The sequence below is a fragment of the Protopterus annectens genome, chromosome 6.part1 (assembly GCF_019279795.1).
Source record: "Protopterus annectens isolate FY-2018-M chromosome 6.part1, PAN1.0, whole genome shotgun sequence".
NCBI lineage: Eukaryota > Metazoa > Chordata > Ceratodontiformes > Protopteridae > Protopterus > Protopterus annectens.
The window spans coordinates 278807377-278823301 of record NC_056738.1 but is presented as its reverse complement, the minus strand read 5'-3'; the positions used below and the strand labels follow the sequence as shown (position 1 = coordinate 278823301).

At 38.4% G+C, this 15925-nt stretch overlaps 1 protein-coding gene across 1 annotated transcript in view; it reads right to left on the bottom strand.

The window, feature by feature from the left end:
• The window catches only part of LOC122805511, a 2681670-nt gene that overhangs the window by 1310902 nt on the left and 1354843 nt on the right, over positions 1–15925 (bottom strand). The window contains exon 5 of the mRNA XM_044075707.1: positions 12885–12963. Within this exon, the coding sequence (XP_043931642.1) occupies positions 12885–12963 (79 nt within the window). The remainder of the gene's footprint in view (positions 1–12884; positions 12964–15925) is intronic.

The window sequence follows — 15925 nt, the reverse complement described above, 5'->3', positions numbered from 1 at the left end:
CTTTGAATTCTGTGGTAACTGACCTCAATACTTTTCTTAAAAATTCTGTAATTCTTTGTAGCTATGAATGGATTCCTTAAATTAGTATGCCATTAATGATTTGCTAAATCACAAGTGTCTTGCACAGTCTGCTAAATACTATGTATATAAAGGTAGCATCTGATAACATTGGAGACCTGCATTCCTCATGTGAGATGATTTGCTTACTATTATTAGTAGTAAATCTAGAAATACTAATGATGATTGCAGTTGTGCAAGTGGCCCAACTTGGAAAACTGTTTTTAGATACACTAATCACTGGGCAGATGAGATGAGATGAATAATATGAGGCAAAGTGCAAATAAAACACATTTACCAAACAAAAAGTCCAGTGAAAGTAAAGATTACTCAACCCCTACTAAATGCGATACTACCGATGACTACTTTAGAATTCAGGATACAAGTATTCAGCAACCTGAGGATTCAGAGCATATAGAAAAAAATAAAAAAGCAAGGAAGTTCACAACAAATAAGAAAGAAAACAAATCTGATTAATTGATTAAAGCTGTATGGGAATTACATGCCTGCAAATGAAATAAGCAATGAAAAGAGTGAGTGAGATTAGTAAGACTAATGGTGATGAAGATAATTCCTTTGTTACAACTGAAAGATGATATATTATTGAATTGGAAGTGGGAGATTTTTCAGATCTGGTCAGAAATTATATACTAGTAATTGATTAGTCAATTATTAGAGGAACTGAAATCTAAATCAATGCACGTAAGATTACTAAAAGTACATGGAAGCATAACTAATTGGAGTGATGTGTTCAGTGGAAAATCTGCAGAACGAATGTTGCAAGTTTGAAAGGGAAAGTGTTTTAATGCAAAAAAAAAAAAAGTTTAACATCAGGATCTAGGTACACAAGGTCAGGAGGATATCTTTCCATAAATACTTAAGATGAGAGGCAAAAATGTATGAAATGGAAATTAAGTTTTACCATAACTTTGAAAACTGAAACAAGCATGCCGGGCAGATAAATTTAACATAGTGGGACATAAGACCAGGAAAAAATGAAGATATACAGATATTTAGCATAAGAGAAAAACATTTTATAGATGCGTAGACGTGGCAGGAGTAAAGACATACAAAATGATAAACTGTGTGTAGATTCTATAATTTATTCTCAGACATAACAGATTATTCACAGAAGACATATTTAAAAAATCTTATGCAAAATGGTTTGCTCCACAAAGGGGGTGATTAGTTATCCTAGTAACTTCCAGGTAACTTACTGAAATTAAATTAGATTATACTGAGAAAGAACTATGCAACTGTAATCTGGACCCAAACAAAGCACAGGGAGAAGAATGAATTTGCAATAATTACCCAAGAAGACTTTAAAGTTACCGTACCATTACATCTGTTATTCACTAAGTCATTTTGGGTATTGGGGAGATTCCTGGAGACATGCACTTGTTAAACCCATGTTTAAGGGAAAGGGGATCCATACAAACTCATAAGTGCAGTTTTTTTTTTTTTTTTTTTGGAAAAAACAAATACAGTAGGTTATTTTGGATAACTTGTTATCCAATCGGAAAGATCTGGATCTGAAATCATACATCAGCAAACATGTTAAAAATAGATCTTTAACTACATGTAACATGATATTCTATAACAATATAATAACAGCTACAAATGAAAAATTGTGTTGTGATGTAATTTATATTGATATAACTTGATCCTTTGATACTGTCATACACAAAACAATGAGCAATAAACTGGAACAGCTAGGTATTGGTGTACTATTGATAAGATGGATAGTGGCATGGCTTACATATATAAGGCATGGCATAGATCATATAGCAACTGGACAGGTGAAGATTTAAGTTTTCCCACATAGTTTTGTCCTAGGCCCATATTTCTGTAGGTTGTATCTTTCAAAAATATCTTTTTCACTAAGGTGTTCTATAAACTTTATGCAGATGACTTGAAAATGGGTAAATTGATTACAAGTACTGTAGAAAGAGTTTGTCTGGAAAAGAAATTGGCTAGAGAGACCATTTGTGCACAGCTGAATAATATGCTGATAGATACATCAAAAACTAAGCATATGAGATTTGGGAGACATTGACTAAAGGAAGAATATTTAATACAACACACAGAGATTGAAACTGCAGATTCATTTAAGGACCTGGATATATGGATATATCCAACTATGTGTTTCTTCTAATCATATCCAATCAGTTTGTTAATGATATTTATAAAAAAAACATAGGTTGTATAAAATGATTTTAAAGTGTAGGAAATCAGGAATGATGAAATTATGATGAAATTATTGTTTTTAAGTTACATTAGAACCAAACTGGAGTGTGGAATAATATGGAAACATTGTAAATACACAGGCATGAGTATACACTGGAAAGGGTACACTGGAAATATACCAAGGGCATTTATGGATATAAAAATTTAAGTTATGACAGACTAAAATATCTGAACGTGTATGAAATTGTACAGTATCTCATATGGATATTTAACAGCAAGAAGTATTCAAGTATATACGGCATTTAGAAAAAACTACCTCTGGGAATGTTTGGGTTTATCAAAAAGTAAAAGAGACTCATCAATCTATGTAAATGATTTTATAGGAATGAGGGATGCACTATTTGGTTATCGGATGGAGTAAATGATATGGATCAAACTACTGAATTATATTAAAGCAAGTACTACTTTCGATATTTTAAGAAAAACATGGACGCATAGTATAGGAATAATTATTTTGCTATATTGCCAGGCTAAAACAGCATTATAGCCTTTACCTGAAATATATGTATGCATGCATGTATACAATCCCAGTACAGGTTAAAAATGAACCCAACCATCCTTATAGACTTTTGCAAGGTGAATCTTCTTGCACTCAGTGAGTGCTTCAGATAGTTCAGCAGTCCCCCAGCTCTCAATGTCCCTATAGTAATCAACAACTTATGTATCAAAAGTCTATTTCTCCCATCTCAATTCTTTCATACATGTTTATGTTCATACTCACCACAAGTAGAATACCAAGCTTAGAAACAAATTCCTCTGCCGGAACTTGACTATAAACATGTTCTACAAAGAAAAACTCTCATAGCCCTAAAAAATAGAAAACAAATTCTAAGGCTTAAAATCAACCTCAAAAGAGTTATCCCAGGAGTGAGAACAAATCACTGTGAGTTAATTATGAAGTGAGAATCATTATGCCAGCAAAGAATAACCACAATAGATTATTTTGGGATGTTCCTACAAGGGGTAGCAGATATTAGAAGAAAGAAAAGTATTTTGGGGAAAATGGTTTCCTGCAAGTGTTGATAAGATCCCAGCCATCAGTTTGATAATTTCCAATTTAAGAAAATCAAGAAATCAGGTTTCATAGACAAAAATACCTGGAAATTATCTATTAAACTATAAACAACAGAGCTCAATACAGATATCAACAATTACATTTTTATTACTTAAGGTAGCCAAATTAAGCAATTCTATTTTGCCCCCTTTACTTGCATCAGAATGTTGATTAAGCTTCCAACTGACCAGAAATTTGGCAGACCTTTTTAAAAATAGACAGTAATTCGAGAATTTCTTGGTGTTTTGATGACAGGATTTATGGTTGTTCTACTTTTCATAAGTGATGGTTTTGTAGCTTCATTCTGCCTACCAATTACTTTTTTATACTGAATTCTTATAAATCATTTAATGGTTGCAGTCATATCACATGGCACACAAAAAAAAATTTAAGACACGCATCAGTGTACATCTCAGTGACATCAAATGTAAAAAGTTGCACATTGCACATCATAACATACTATTACACAATCTGCAACATTATTTAACTATACTGGTGCTGACAGAGTGATACCATTTCTTCAAACCTCAGATATATACTTGTCTCAGCTACATAATAATGAGGTGGAATGCTGAATTATTCAAACTGGAGCTTTAGATCCACAAGGATTAAATTAACAGTTATGTAACATACCATTATAATATTTCACAAGTAAATCTAGTGATGTTATTTACTTCCATTGTGCACAGAGATTCAAAGAAATGAAGAGATAGGATTAGGCAGATGTTCACATATTACCGGTCTACCATCATATTGTCTCTGAAGATAACATCCAGGAATGGATGAGAGAAAGTACAGTTCTGTAAAATCTTACCATAACAATAGATGTCCTTCCCTTCACTGATGCAGTATTCATTACACTGGGGGTCCCCTGCCAAGGGTAGCCCAACAGCTGGTCAGTATACCAAAGCCTTAGGTTGTAATAGGGACTTCATACATCAGACATATGCTCCTCGCTCACAGCATACGGCACAAAGGTGACATACAAATGTACCTTCCTCAGAATTGAAAAGCCTCAGGAGGAACAATAGTCCAAGGAGTAAAGCAGGAACATGTACATCCAGAAGGAAAAAGATAAGGGTGGAGTAGAGAGGGAGTGAATACTGCAACAGTGAAGTGAAGGACATCTACTGTTATGGCAAGATTTTACACAACTGTACAATGTCTTTCCATATCACTGGTGCAGTATTCATTACACTAAGGAGATTACAAAAGCTCAAGAGGAAACTTGGGAAGAGAAAGGTCCAGCACAGCCCTCAACAAAGCCATGCAGGATAGCCCTGGCAAAACTAGCTAGAGCCCCAGAAACCATATCCAACTTATAATGCTTGGTAAAAGTATGCACAAAAGTCCAAGTAGCTGCCTCAAGCATGGAGGTGGTATTCAATCCTTTGAAAAAAGCACTAGAAGAAGGCAAAATGATGGTAGAATAAGCCTTAACAAAACAAGAATGGCTTTTTCCATGAACAGAGTAATAAAAGGAAGTGGCCTTAGAGATCCAGGATGAAATAGTTTATTTAGAAACAGCCAAACCTGAAGACTTAGGATGAAAAGAAAAAGTTGCTCAGATTTACGAATGGTTTTAGTTTTATCCAAATAATATCGGAGTTGTCTATGTAAATCCAAGGGGTGAAGATCCTTCTCACTAGCACACTGTGGAGAAGGGAAAAAATTGAGCAAATTAATAGATTAAGAGACAACTCATTAACCACCTTGGAAAAAAAAAGAAGGATTAGAATGAAGAGACACCCTGTCCCTAAGAAAACCTAAAAAAGGAGGTACACCCAGAAGGGCCTGAAGCTCAGATACCCTTCTAGGTGAAGTAAAAAGCCAAATATGAAGGGTGCCTTTAAGGAATTGTTTGACCTCAAGAAATCTGTAAGTCAAAGGAGGATTCAAAGGCAGGCAAGCAGAAATATCTGACAGGTGAAGAGTATGCCAACCCAGCATTAAGCAATTCATACAAATAACAGAGAACCAAAAGAACTTTTACAAAAAGTGGATGCAGGTTAAGAAAAAGACAGCAAACAGAAAATCTCTTCCATTTGGATAAATAAAATTTCCTGGTAGTGGGTTTCCTTGCCTCCTACAGAACTAAAAGCACATCCTCAGAAAAAAAAGGTGCCTAAAAGGGATCACAACCCAATCACTCACAGTGTCAGTTGAAGAGCAGACAAGTGGAGATGGATGTGTGACCCCTTGTCTTGTGTGAGTAGGTCGACCCTGTGAGGTACCCTGTGGTGACTGCCCTGGCTAAATGCAGAAGAAGAGGGAATCAATGCTGTCTGGGCCAAAAGGAAGTTACCAACAAGGTTTTGGGAGAATCTTGTTCTATCTTGGAATGAGAGCCTCTGTATGAGAGGAAGGGGAGGAAAGGCACAGAGAAACATCTCCTTCCATTAAAAAGAGAGGATATCCATCTTCCAAGCCAGAGGAAGTGGGACTCTGCTGCAAAAGAGAGGAAGTTGTCTGTTCAGAGGGGAGGCAAAAATATTTACCTGAGGAGCACCTCACTGGTGGACAATACTCCGAAACGCATCTCTGTGAAGCATCCATTGTCGAGTCTTATGGACCTGATCAGACAGTCTGCTACAGTGTTCTGTTCTGAAGGAAAATAAACAGCCTAAAGAGTTACATGATACTGAACAGCAAGATCCCCAATCTGAAGAGTGAGTCTACACAAGAGGTAAGACCATGTCCCCCCTTGCTTGCTGATGTACCACATCACTATGATATTGTCTTTAAAGACTTTTAGGGGCCCTGGAAGGAAAAGAGAATGGAAAGCCTGAAGAGCCAGAAGAAGAGCACTCATCTCTTTGATGCTGATATGGTTCTTCTTCTGATGAAGGGACCAAAGGTCCTGAATTTTCAGAGGTTCAAAAGAAACTCCCCACCCCATGTCTTAGGCAACCAAAAAGAGATCCTGAGAGGGGACTGCAGGTTGAAAAGCAAGCCCTGGGTTGAGAGACAGTTGATGAATCCACCACTGAAGCTCTAGCATTAGGCATGAATGAACAGGAATCAAAAAGTCCAAATGATGGGAATGCTGAAGCCAGATGTAGTTTTCTCATATGAAGCCTGGCTAGAGGAAGCATAAAAATAGTGGAAGCCATGAACCCCAGAGTCCTTAGACACTTCCTACCTGTAATTGAAACCAGAGTAGAAAGGTATCGAAAAACTGCTATCAGAGTTAAACCCTTGGAAGGAGGCAGGGATGGAAGCATAGGAATGGTCTGGAGCCTGCATTGGAGAAAAACATGATCCTGAGAAGTCATCATTAAGGATTTTTGAAAATTCATTGCAAACCCTATGCTTTGCAAGAGGCAAATATCATAATGAAGGTGCTGAAGCAAGGTCTCTGGAGAGGAAGCCTGAATGAGCAGGTCATCCAGATAAGGAACGATCTGTATCCCCCTCATCCTGCAAAGAGCAATCACAGGAGCAAGGCATTTGGTTAAGACCCTAGGGGAGCAGACAGGCCAAACGACAAAGCAGAGAACTGAAAATAGGCATGAATAGGGATATTGAGTTAACCATCCTTGAGATCCAGAGAGACTAGGAAAGCCTTTGATGGAAGAAGAGGAAACAAGGTTTGAAGGGATAGCATTCAAAAGGAGACAATTTTTAAAGAAGTGTTGAGCTGGGAAAGATCCAGAGTTGGTCTACAGGTGCCTTCTTTCCTGGAAACCAGGGAACCAGAAATATTCTGGAATAAAATCCCTTCCCCTTTTGAGGAGCAGAAACTGCTTGGATGGTGCCTTGAGACAAAAGGCTCTAAAGGACATCCAGAAAAAAGGGCAGATGTTCCTGAGGAGGTTGAGGAATGCCCAAAAAAGGAGGAGGGGATTTCCAAACTATGTAATATCCTGAGGAATGATGGACAGAACCCAAAAATCCTGAGCGATCCATAACACATTGTGAAGGGACAAGGAAAGATGAAGAGATAGAGGGAATTTGGCTCAGAGAAGAGGGAAGATGATAGACAGAGCCTGGTTTGTCTAGGAAAAGGAGGCTTCTGAGCTGCAGAAGGCTTAGCAGGAAGAACCCTTCTAGAACTCTTTTTACCTCTGGGAGGAGGGTGAAACTGCCTAAGAACAAAGGCAGACTTGGTAGGATAATTCCTCTGAAATTTGGGAAAAAGAGAAACAAAAATATGTTTTAACTCCTGCATAGCCTTACCCTTCTCCTGAAGAGACTTAAAAAGCTAAGCAGCTGCAGAACCTAAGAGGTTTTTATTGTCAAGAAGAGCATCTACCAATTTGGCCTATCATCAATATCATCAGGCAAAGGCTGATGGTAAAACCAAGAAAAACACCTTAACACAGAATCAAAGGCAGCAGTTCTAGAAGAGGCATCAGATGCATCATAACTACATTAAGTACCTCAACAAAGAGAGGGCCAAAGCCTTCCCCTCAGAATCTGGAAGGTCTGAAATAGCTTGAAAAGCCTGTTAATTCACAACCCAAAAGGCCAGAGTAGCAGCAGTGTACACCTTTTTGCCCAATCTTTCCATTGTTTTACTGTCCTTATCAGAGGGAAGCAGTTTAGTAGAAGGCAAAAGCTTAGAATCCAAGGGAGAGGGCATCTGGAAGGAAAAGTCGAAAGACTCATTATCAGAGTCTAAGTCCTCATCAGAACAGTCCTGCTCCCTGCGCCTCTTAAGAGAAGTAGAGGACCAAAGTGGTGCAGGAACAGAGACTCCATAAGGGGACTTCAAACCCATAAGAGCATTAAATAAGGGTCCCTATTATATCTTCGAAGATGCAAACCTACGGATGCGTCTTTATCGAACTTAAAAGAATGAAAATTTAAAACAGTGAAAGGGCATACAAGCAATTTGTTTCCCTGTGAAAGAAATTGTTTGCCCCAATAAAACTACAAACAGAACAAAGTGCCCCTCACACCCCCCCCCCAACTAAATATACCAACTCTGAGATTGCACTACAATGGAGAAAAATGGCAAAGTGACAGAGGCGGCTAAGCAATTTCTTTCCTAGGGAAAGAAACCACTCATATGCCCTTTCACTGTTTTAAATTTTCATTCTTTTAAGTTCGATAAAGACGCATTTGACAGTTTGCATCTTCGAATATATAATACAGAATCTTAAATAACCCCTTTGTAAATTCCTGCCTTTCAAGCTGCAGATCCTTAAGAGCAGAGGAATTATGCTTTGTTTTCTGCTTCTTCTTTAAAGGGACAGCTGTCCAAAATAACTTAGGAGATACAGACCCCTGCCAACACTCAATCAACGCAGTGGGAATCTTCTTCCTAACAAGAATCTGTGAAACAGTCCTCAGTCCCTTAGATATTATCAGTCATGGCTCCCCTGAACATCTGAAATAAACATCATCAGAGCCTCTGAGGATGTGCAAGAAGCCAGATCCATGCCGGCACCCAAAGCAGTCATGGCAGATGTATCTGATGTACAAACCGGGTGATCCTCCGGACTTTCATCAGTCTCAAGAAAGACACCTGGGGGAAACAGTACAACAGTGGAATCTGAACCATTTTGGCCTTTTTCCTAGTAGATGGCTGACCCTCAGGTCAGGAATATTCTGCCTTTGTACCCTGTGCCATCAGCTTAAGATACTGGTTTTCCAGGTAGATGGATAAGGAGGGGAGATAACTAAGAAGAGTTTTAGGGACAAACGCCTGACAAATAGGGCATGAAGTATGGTTGTGAGAAGCACCTAAGCAAAACTAACACTTGTGCTGGTCCTTATGAAGAATCTGTCTCCCACACTGGCATTTTCTCTTTCTGGATGACATGTAACCTTACAACAAAAAAGAAGAGGCAAGACAAGAAGAAAAACCCCAATTGGGCACTCATCTGAATTGGCTTGGTAACTAGCAGATGAAGCAGCAACCAGACCGACAATCGAAGATGGTATTCAGACTGGCAACAAAGAAGTTCTGAGGAAGGTATGTCCGTACATCCCCTTTATGCCCTATGCCATGAGCGGGGAGCATACATGTGATGTACGACATCCCTATTACAACTTCAGACTTTGGTATACTGGCCGGATGTCAGGCTACCCTTGACAGGGGATCTCTAGTGTAATGCATACTGCAACAGTGATATGGAAGGACATTTCAGTGAGCACATTCATCACTCTAAGCTTAAGGGGGAGGAGTAAAGTAAGACTACATGGGATAGACTAGTTATATTTTTGTAAATGAGGAAAACAAAAAGGTTTGGATAGTGTTATCTCACTAGGAGAGTGTAGAGAGGCCATGAAAATGCTGAAATATGACTACTGCACATGAGTTCCCAGTGAAGTACCACAATGAGGAGAAAATAAAGAAATAAAGGTGCTTGCAGAGATTGTTGAGGTATTTAATGGCATAATACAGAAGAGTTATCTAACTCCATGGTTTTAGCAAAGGTTGTAGTGCTTCCAAAAGGCATAGTTTGAATCAGATAATCAAATTCTAAAACAAATTCTAAAACTAATGCCAAGGTCCTTCCAGCAGACTAAGAAAGGTTCTGTTAAAACCAGTGGCAGAAGGATAAGCAGATTTCATAAAGAACAGGAAGTACTTTTGCAAGTGATGGCTTATATTGAACATGACACAAAAGGTGGAGAAGAACAATAGAGATGGTTGTAGGAACATCTTGTTTCATAATTATATGGTGATTTATTTGGAAGAATGGCCGTTTCTGTTGAAAACATTATATTAAACAAAATAATAGTGGATGGCTTTCCCCAACAGGAACGTATATGGCCAGCTCTTAAAGTTTGCTATTGGCCCAATAGTACCATGGGTCCTGCAAAAGCAGCACTCTTTCTCTTCCATGGCAAAAAAATCTATGTAGCTGTTTGTGCTCCAATTATTCTTTTATGTAGCTCTATTTAAACTCCTAAAAGCTGGAACATTTAGAAGGAACCCTTAGCTTTGTGAAGCTTAGGCTCTAACAGTTATCTACAGCTGAACATCAAAAGTTACACTTCAGAACATAGAAGTACAGAGAGAAAAGGATGCATGTCAGTGATTGCTACTTCAGGAACCAGTATAACCAAGTATAAACCCAGAAACTAATGGGACTGTTAACTCAAGCAAGCAAAAAAATTATAATGATTGTCAGTCTCCATCCCAGGTATAAAAAAGCACAAATTAATTTTAAATTCAAATTAACTTTATCTTCATATTTGGTGATATCTAATTAATAAGCAATTTCAAATCATATTTTCATAGCTGATTGCTAAGCTTAATAAGCTAAAAATCCCAGGGGGCCTTTATAAAGCCTAGATATTGCTTCCCAAACATATCTGACATGTTTTGATATCTTATAGTTATTTTAAGAGATATATAGGCTTGCACATGGGTATTCAAGCATTTACAGGCTGCTTCTGTCTAACAGAGACAAGGATACCATACCAGGGGTATATTTCCAATTCCCCATCCACTGGCCGAAGTTACAATTGAATTGAGCAAGGGAAGAACTCTGCTTCACATGGACGGGAAGCCTGCTAAAGATATCAAATGCTACTACAGCACTGTGCTAGAACAGAGAAAAAAAACTAACAGTACTTGTCCTACAATGGTAATTATTTTACAGCATGTATAATCATCAGTCAAGCTTTGCTATGCATTTTGTTTAAAAAAACATTATACTGACTGTTAAAATCCATGTTAAACAATAGAAAAGCAGAAGTGCTTTAGCTCACTTTCTCTTTTTCAAGGCTGGCAGAGAATCAAATATCTATAGAGTATGTAGAATAAATAAACAAATAATTTCATGCCTTTAATAAGCACAATAAATAAAGGATTTTGTCTATAATAAGCCAAGAATTAAAGAGCTTCTCTTTTTTGAGGGTAACATTGCTTTGTTTACCCGAAATTTTTTTTTTTCTGAAAATGTGTAAGTACCAAAGTCAGCCATGTTACTTCTTCTTCTTCTTTAAGCTTTTCCCGGTTAGGGGTCGCCACGGAACTCCAGTCTGCTAATGATTAGCAGTAGATTTTTACGGTGCCAAGGTGCCAGCCCAATGCCCAAACTTCAACGAAGACACGCCCATTCACGCATGTCTTTCGAATGCCACTCGACCACGGGGAGGACATGCAGACTCCACACAGGAGGCACTCCAGCTGAGAATCGAACGGGAGAACCTCTTGTTGTGAGGTGGCAACGCAAACGCTGCTGCATTATAGTCAGCCATGTTACTGTGAATGAAAAATACTGTACATCAACTATTGTATAGTGTTTATTTTATATTCTTCCTCTTATACAGCTATCTAAGGACCTAGACAGACAGATGGCATGTTGTAAAACATGTGGTCTACTGATTCAAGTCCGTATGTTTAAAGCGGAGCATTATGCAGTCAAAAACATAACAACAGAAGTTGTTGAGTCACTGCATTAAGTGCTTATGAGTCACTGGATTAAGTGCTTAAATACTCATTTTAACTGGGGCACATAAAATACCCAAATGTTTAAAAAAGATTCAGATATCATAAAATGGTCTTGCTGAAGTACAATAAACAGATGTAGCCTTACCTACTATAATCTATGCAATCCAAAAGGTTTTACCTGCAGATGGACATAATGGAAATGGAAACAGTGCAGAGGAAGGCAGAAAGATTGATTCTATGATTAAGTATATACTACAAAAATAACAGGATTACCTTTGACAAGTGAAGTAGAGGCAAAGGTGAAAAAAAATGTGTGTGTGTGTGTGTGTGTGTGTGTGTGTGTGTGTGTGTGTGCACGCACGTGCGTGCATATATATATATATATATATATATATATATATATATATATATATATGTATATACACACACACATACATAGAGCATGGTGACTCCTGGAGTCTGACAGTAATGGCACAAGCACTTAATCAAATTAAGGTAATTTAAATCTGACATGATTAAGCACTATATGAATGTTACACTCCATCCTTGAAATGTGCTGTTCCAGTGGATCAGAGAGAGTTTAAATCAGATGTTTACTAGTAGGGGTGGAATACAGAAGGAGACGGAAACATGGGTTAACAACACAGGAAACATGCTTGTAAGGTATACTACACTAAGATAATTCTGAAATTCCTGCTGCACTAATTCATCAGTGCATGGTTCCACTCTGCTCCTAACACTATGCTGTTGAGACAACAGTTGTATCTTTTCCTATATTAACAAGGACTACCAAGTTCAGACTCTAGATGTAACAGATCGTCTGTGAAAGATACACTCAAGAAACAGAAAGTTAGGAAAAGAACTGTGGGAGAGGCATGATGGGCACACGCAGTTAACAGTGTGGACTTGTGACCACAAACTGTTTATACGTAGCATCGCCATTCTTCATGATGCAGTAAAGTGCAAGCTTATGTTAAGTTACAGGAAATGAGTGTAGAAGGCATTCCTTTTTATTCTTCACTTGCACAATATTTTCATGGTTTCATATGAATACATTATAATAACACAAATGCATACATGCATGCTTGTGCATGCTATAGCTAATTTTTTCATCAACAAAGGCTGAAAATGTGGATTTAAAAGTAAATGACTTTCAAAAGTAATTCTTACCTCATAAATGTTTCTGAAAGTCTTGGCTGTTACAGCAACCCTCTTTTCTTTTACAGAAACATTCTTTTGAAGTTCACAGCTAAAGAAAATGAACAGATGTTTGACACAGGTTACAAACAAATGGCTTTCTGCACCAAAAACATATGCACTACATTATTACTGCTTACATGTGATTTGAATCCCCACTACAGAATACAATCCTTTGGGACTCGGAATTCAATAAAGCAAGATAAAATGTAGCCTGGTTCAGAGGTACTATGTCTGTCTTTGCCTTTCCTGGGCAACATTATTCAACAAAAAAGATCATGTTCATTTGAGCATCGTGAAAATAAACTAAGAGGGAGGAAAAACACATTTGAATCATCTGTTATGACTTCTGCTATTAGAATGCGCTGATAACTTCAGAAAACTGTCTTAAAAAGACACTGTGACTATATGCATAGACTTCTTTTAAAACTTTCTCCTATCCAAACATCAGAAGAATTCATTTAAAAATGTTAGCCATTACTCTTTGAATTCATTGTATATATTAATCTTGGTAATCAGATTTGGTATACATTTGCTTACTGTGCACTACGGCCATTCTACCATCATATTCTGACAATGGGCTCCCACAAGAACCAAAAGACTTGGCAATTTTGTCTGTGCCATTTCAGATATCACAGAGTTTTATGGACACTATACATACAGTTTTGATCTAGGATCCTCAATGAACCCATATACACACACACTGTGAAGAGACCTGGAAACCTGATCTGCTTTATGCTTTATGGTAACTCAGTTTCTTAACTGGTTCTTCATTGTAAAATGATGTAATGGCATAACCTAGTAAGTACTACTTTCTAAACAAAATTTAAATAGTTCATCTCTTCAGTTCTATTTAGACAGGACATAAGACACTATATAAATTTAAGTTTTCTAAAAGTAACTACAAGATGGCTTACCCCAGTCTTTGTGATCAGAGAGCTGGTGTTACAGATGTTAAATATGACCAGCTCCTTAACACAGAGGGATAAAGCCCTGACTACCTGGAAGGTAACCCTTGTTTGATTAGCAGCTCAAGTGCATGTAGAAACTGGCCAGGGAGGACAGGCATGAGTAGCCACTGCCAGCTTATTCATCCTGGGAATTTAGAGATAGCATTAGTTCAACACAAGGTAACAGGAGCACTAAGTGTTGCATCCAGAGCAGTCTGAGCCTACTGAATCCATACTGTCTAGTCAGTCACCACCAGAAGTCAATGGGAAGTCAACCCTTGGAGGCAGACTTCCCTTCAGGAGACAGGGATACCAGATCACAGTGGAGCTGCTGGGAGGGAGTGGGCACTCTCATGGGGACAGAAGAGGACACCCTCAAGTCCAGCAAGCTTGTCTACTCCCTATCAGCTGACTCTCACTTGGAAAGGAGGATTGATCAGGATTCCCACGCAAGAATGAAAGGGCCACAGGGTCTACCATATATAATCCATAAGCCACTGTGTCTTTACATTATCTACCCTGGAACATTATATTATGTGGTCAATCTTCTTTTATCATTGCAAATTTATTAATACAAAATATGACAAAATAATATCTACAGACAAAAGTCTGCCATCAGACTTATAATATTCTTCTTTTTTCGACTGCTCCCGTTAGGGGTCACCACAGCGGATCAACTGTTTCCATTTCTATCTGTCCTCTGCATCTTGCTCTGTCACACCAACCACCTGCATGTCCTCTCTCACCACATCCATAAACCTTATCTTAGGCCTTCCTCTTTTCCTATTACCTGGCAGCTTCATCCATAGCATCTTTTTCCCAATATACTCTGCATCCCTCCTCAGCACATGTCCAAACCAATGTAATTTTGCCTCTCTGGCTTTGTCTCCAAACCTTCCAACCTGGGCTGACCCTCTAATATACTTATTCCTAATCCTGTCCATCCTTGTCACACCCAGTGCAAATCTTAACATCTTCAACTCTTCCACGTCAAGCTCGGACTCCTGCCTTTTTGTCAGTGCCACTGTCTCCAACCCATATAACATAGCTGGTCTCACTACCCTCTTGTAGACCTTCCCTTTAACTCTTACTGGTACTCGTCTGTCACAAATCACTCCTGACACTCTTCTCCACCTACTCCATCCTGCCTGAACTCTCTTCTTCACCTCTCTTCCACACTCACCATTACTCTGAACTGTTGATCCCAAGTTCTTAAACTCACCCACCTTTGCCACCTCTACTCCCTGCATCCTCACCATTCCTCTATCCTCCCTCTCATTCACACACACATATTCTGTCTTAGTCCTGCTGACCTTCATTCCTCTTCTCTCTAGAGCACATCTCCACCTCTCCAGGGTCTCCTCCACCTCTCTCACTACAGATTACAATGTCATCTGCAAACATCATAGTCCACGGGGACTCCTGTCTGATCTCGTCTGTCAACCTGTCCATCACCATTGCAAATAAGAAAGGGCTCAGAGCTGATCCTTGATGTAATCCCACCTCCACCTTAAACGCATCCGTCACGCTACCCTTGTACATATCCTGTACCACTCTTACATACTTCTCTGACACTCCTGACTTCCTCATACAATACCACAACTCCTCTCTAGGCACCCTGACATATGCTTTCTCTAAGTCCACAAAGACACAATGCAACTCCTTCTGTCCTTCTCTGTACTTCTCCATCAACACTCTCAGAGCAAACATCGCATCTGTAGTGCTCTTTCCTGGCATGAAACCATACTGCTGATCACTAATCACCTCCCTTCTTAACCTAGCTTACACTACTCTTTCCCATAACTTCATGCTGTGACTGATCAATTTAATCCCTCTGTAGTTACTACAGCTCTGCACATCACCCTTATTCTTAAAAACTTATAATATGGAAGGTAATTACTATGAGATAATTAGCTAATATGAGATAATTAACCTAGCTTTTTAACTGATATGAGATCATTAACTTAACCTTTTCTTTACAATGGTTTTATTACATAGACAACTGTCTCATTATAGCATCACAGTCCATTTTATTCACTGATCCCTAAGGACACTGACTACTGT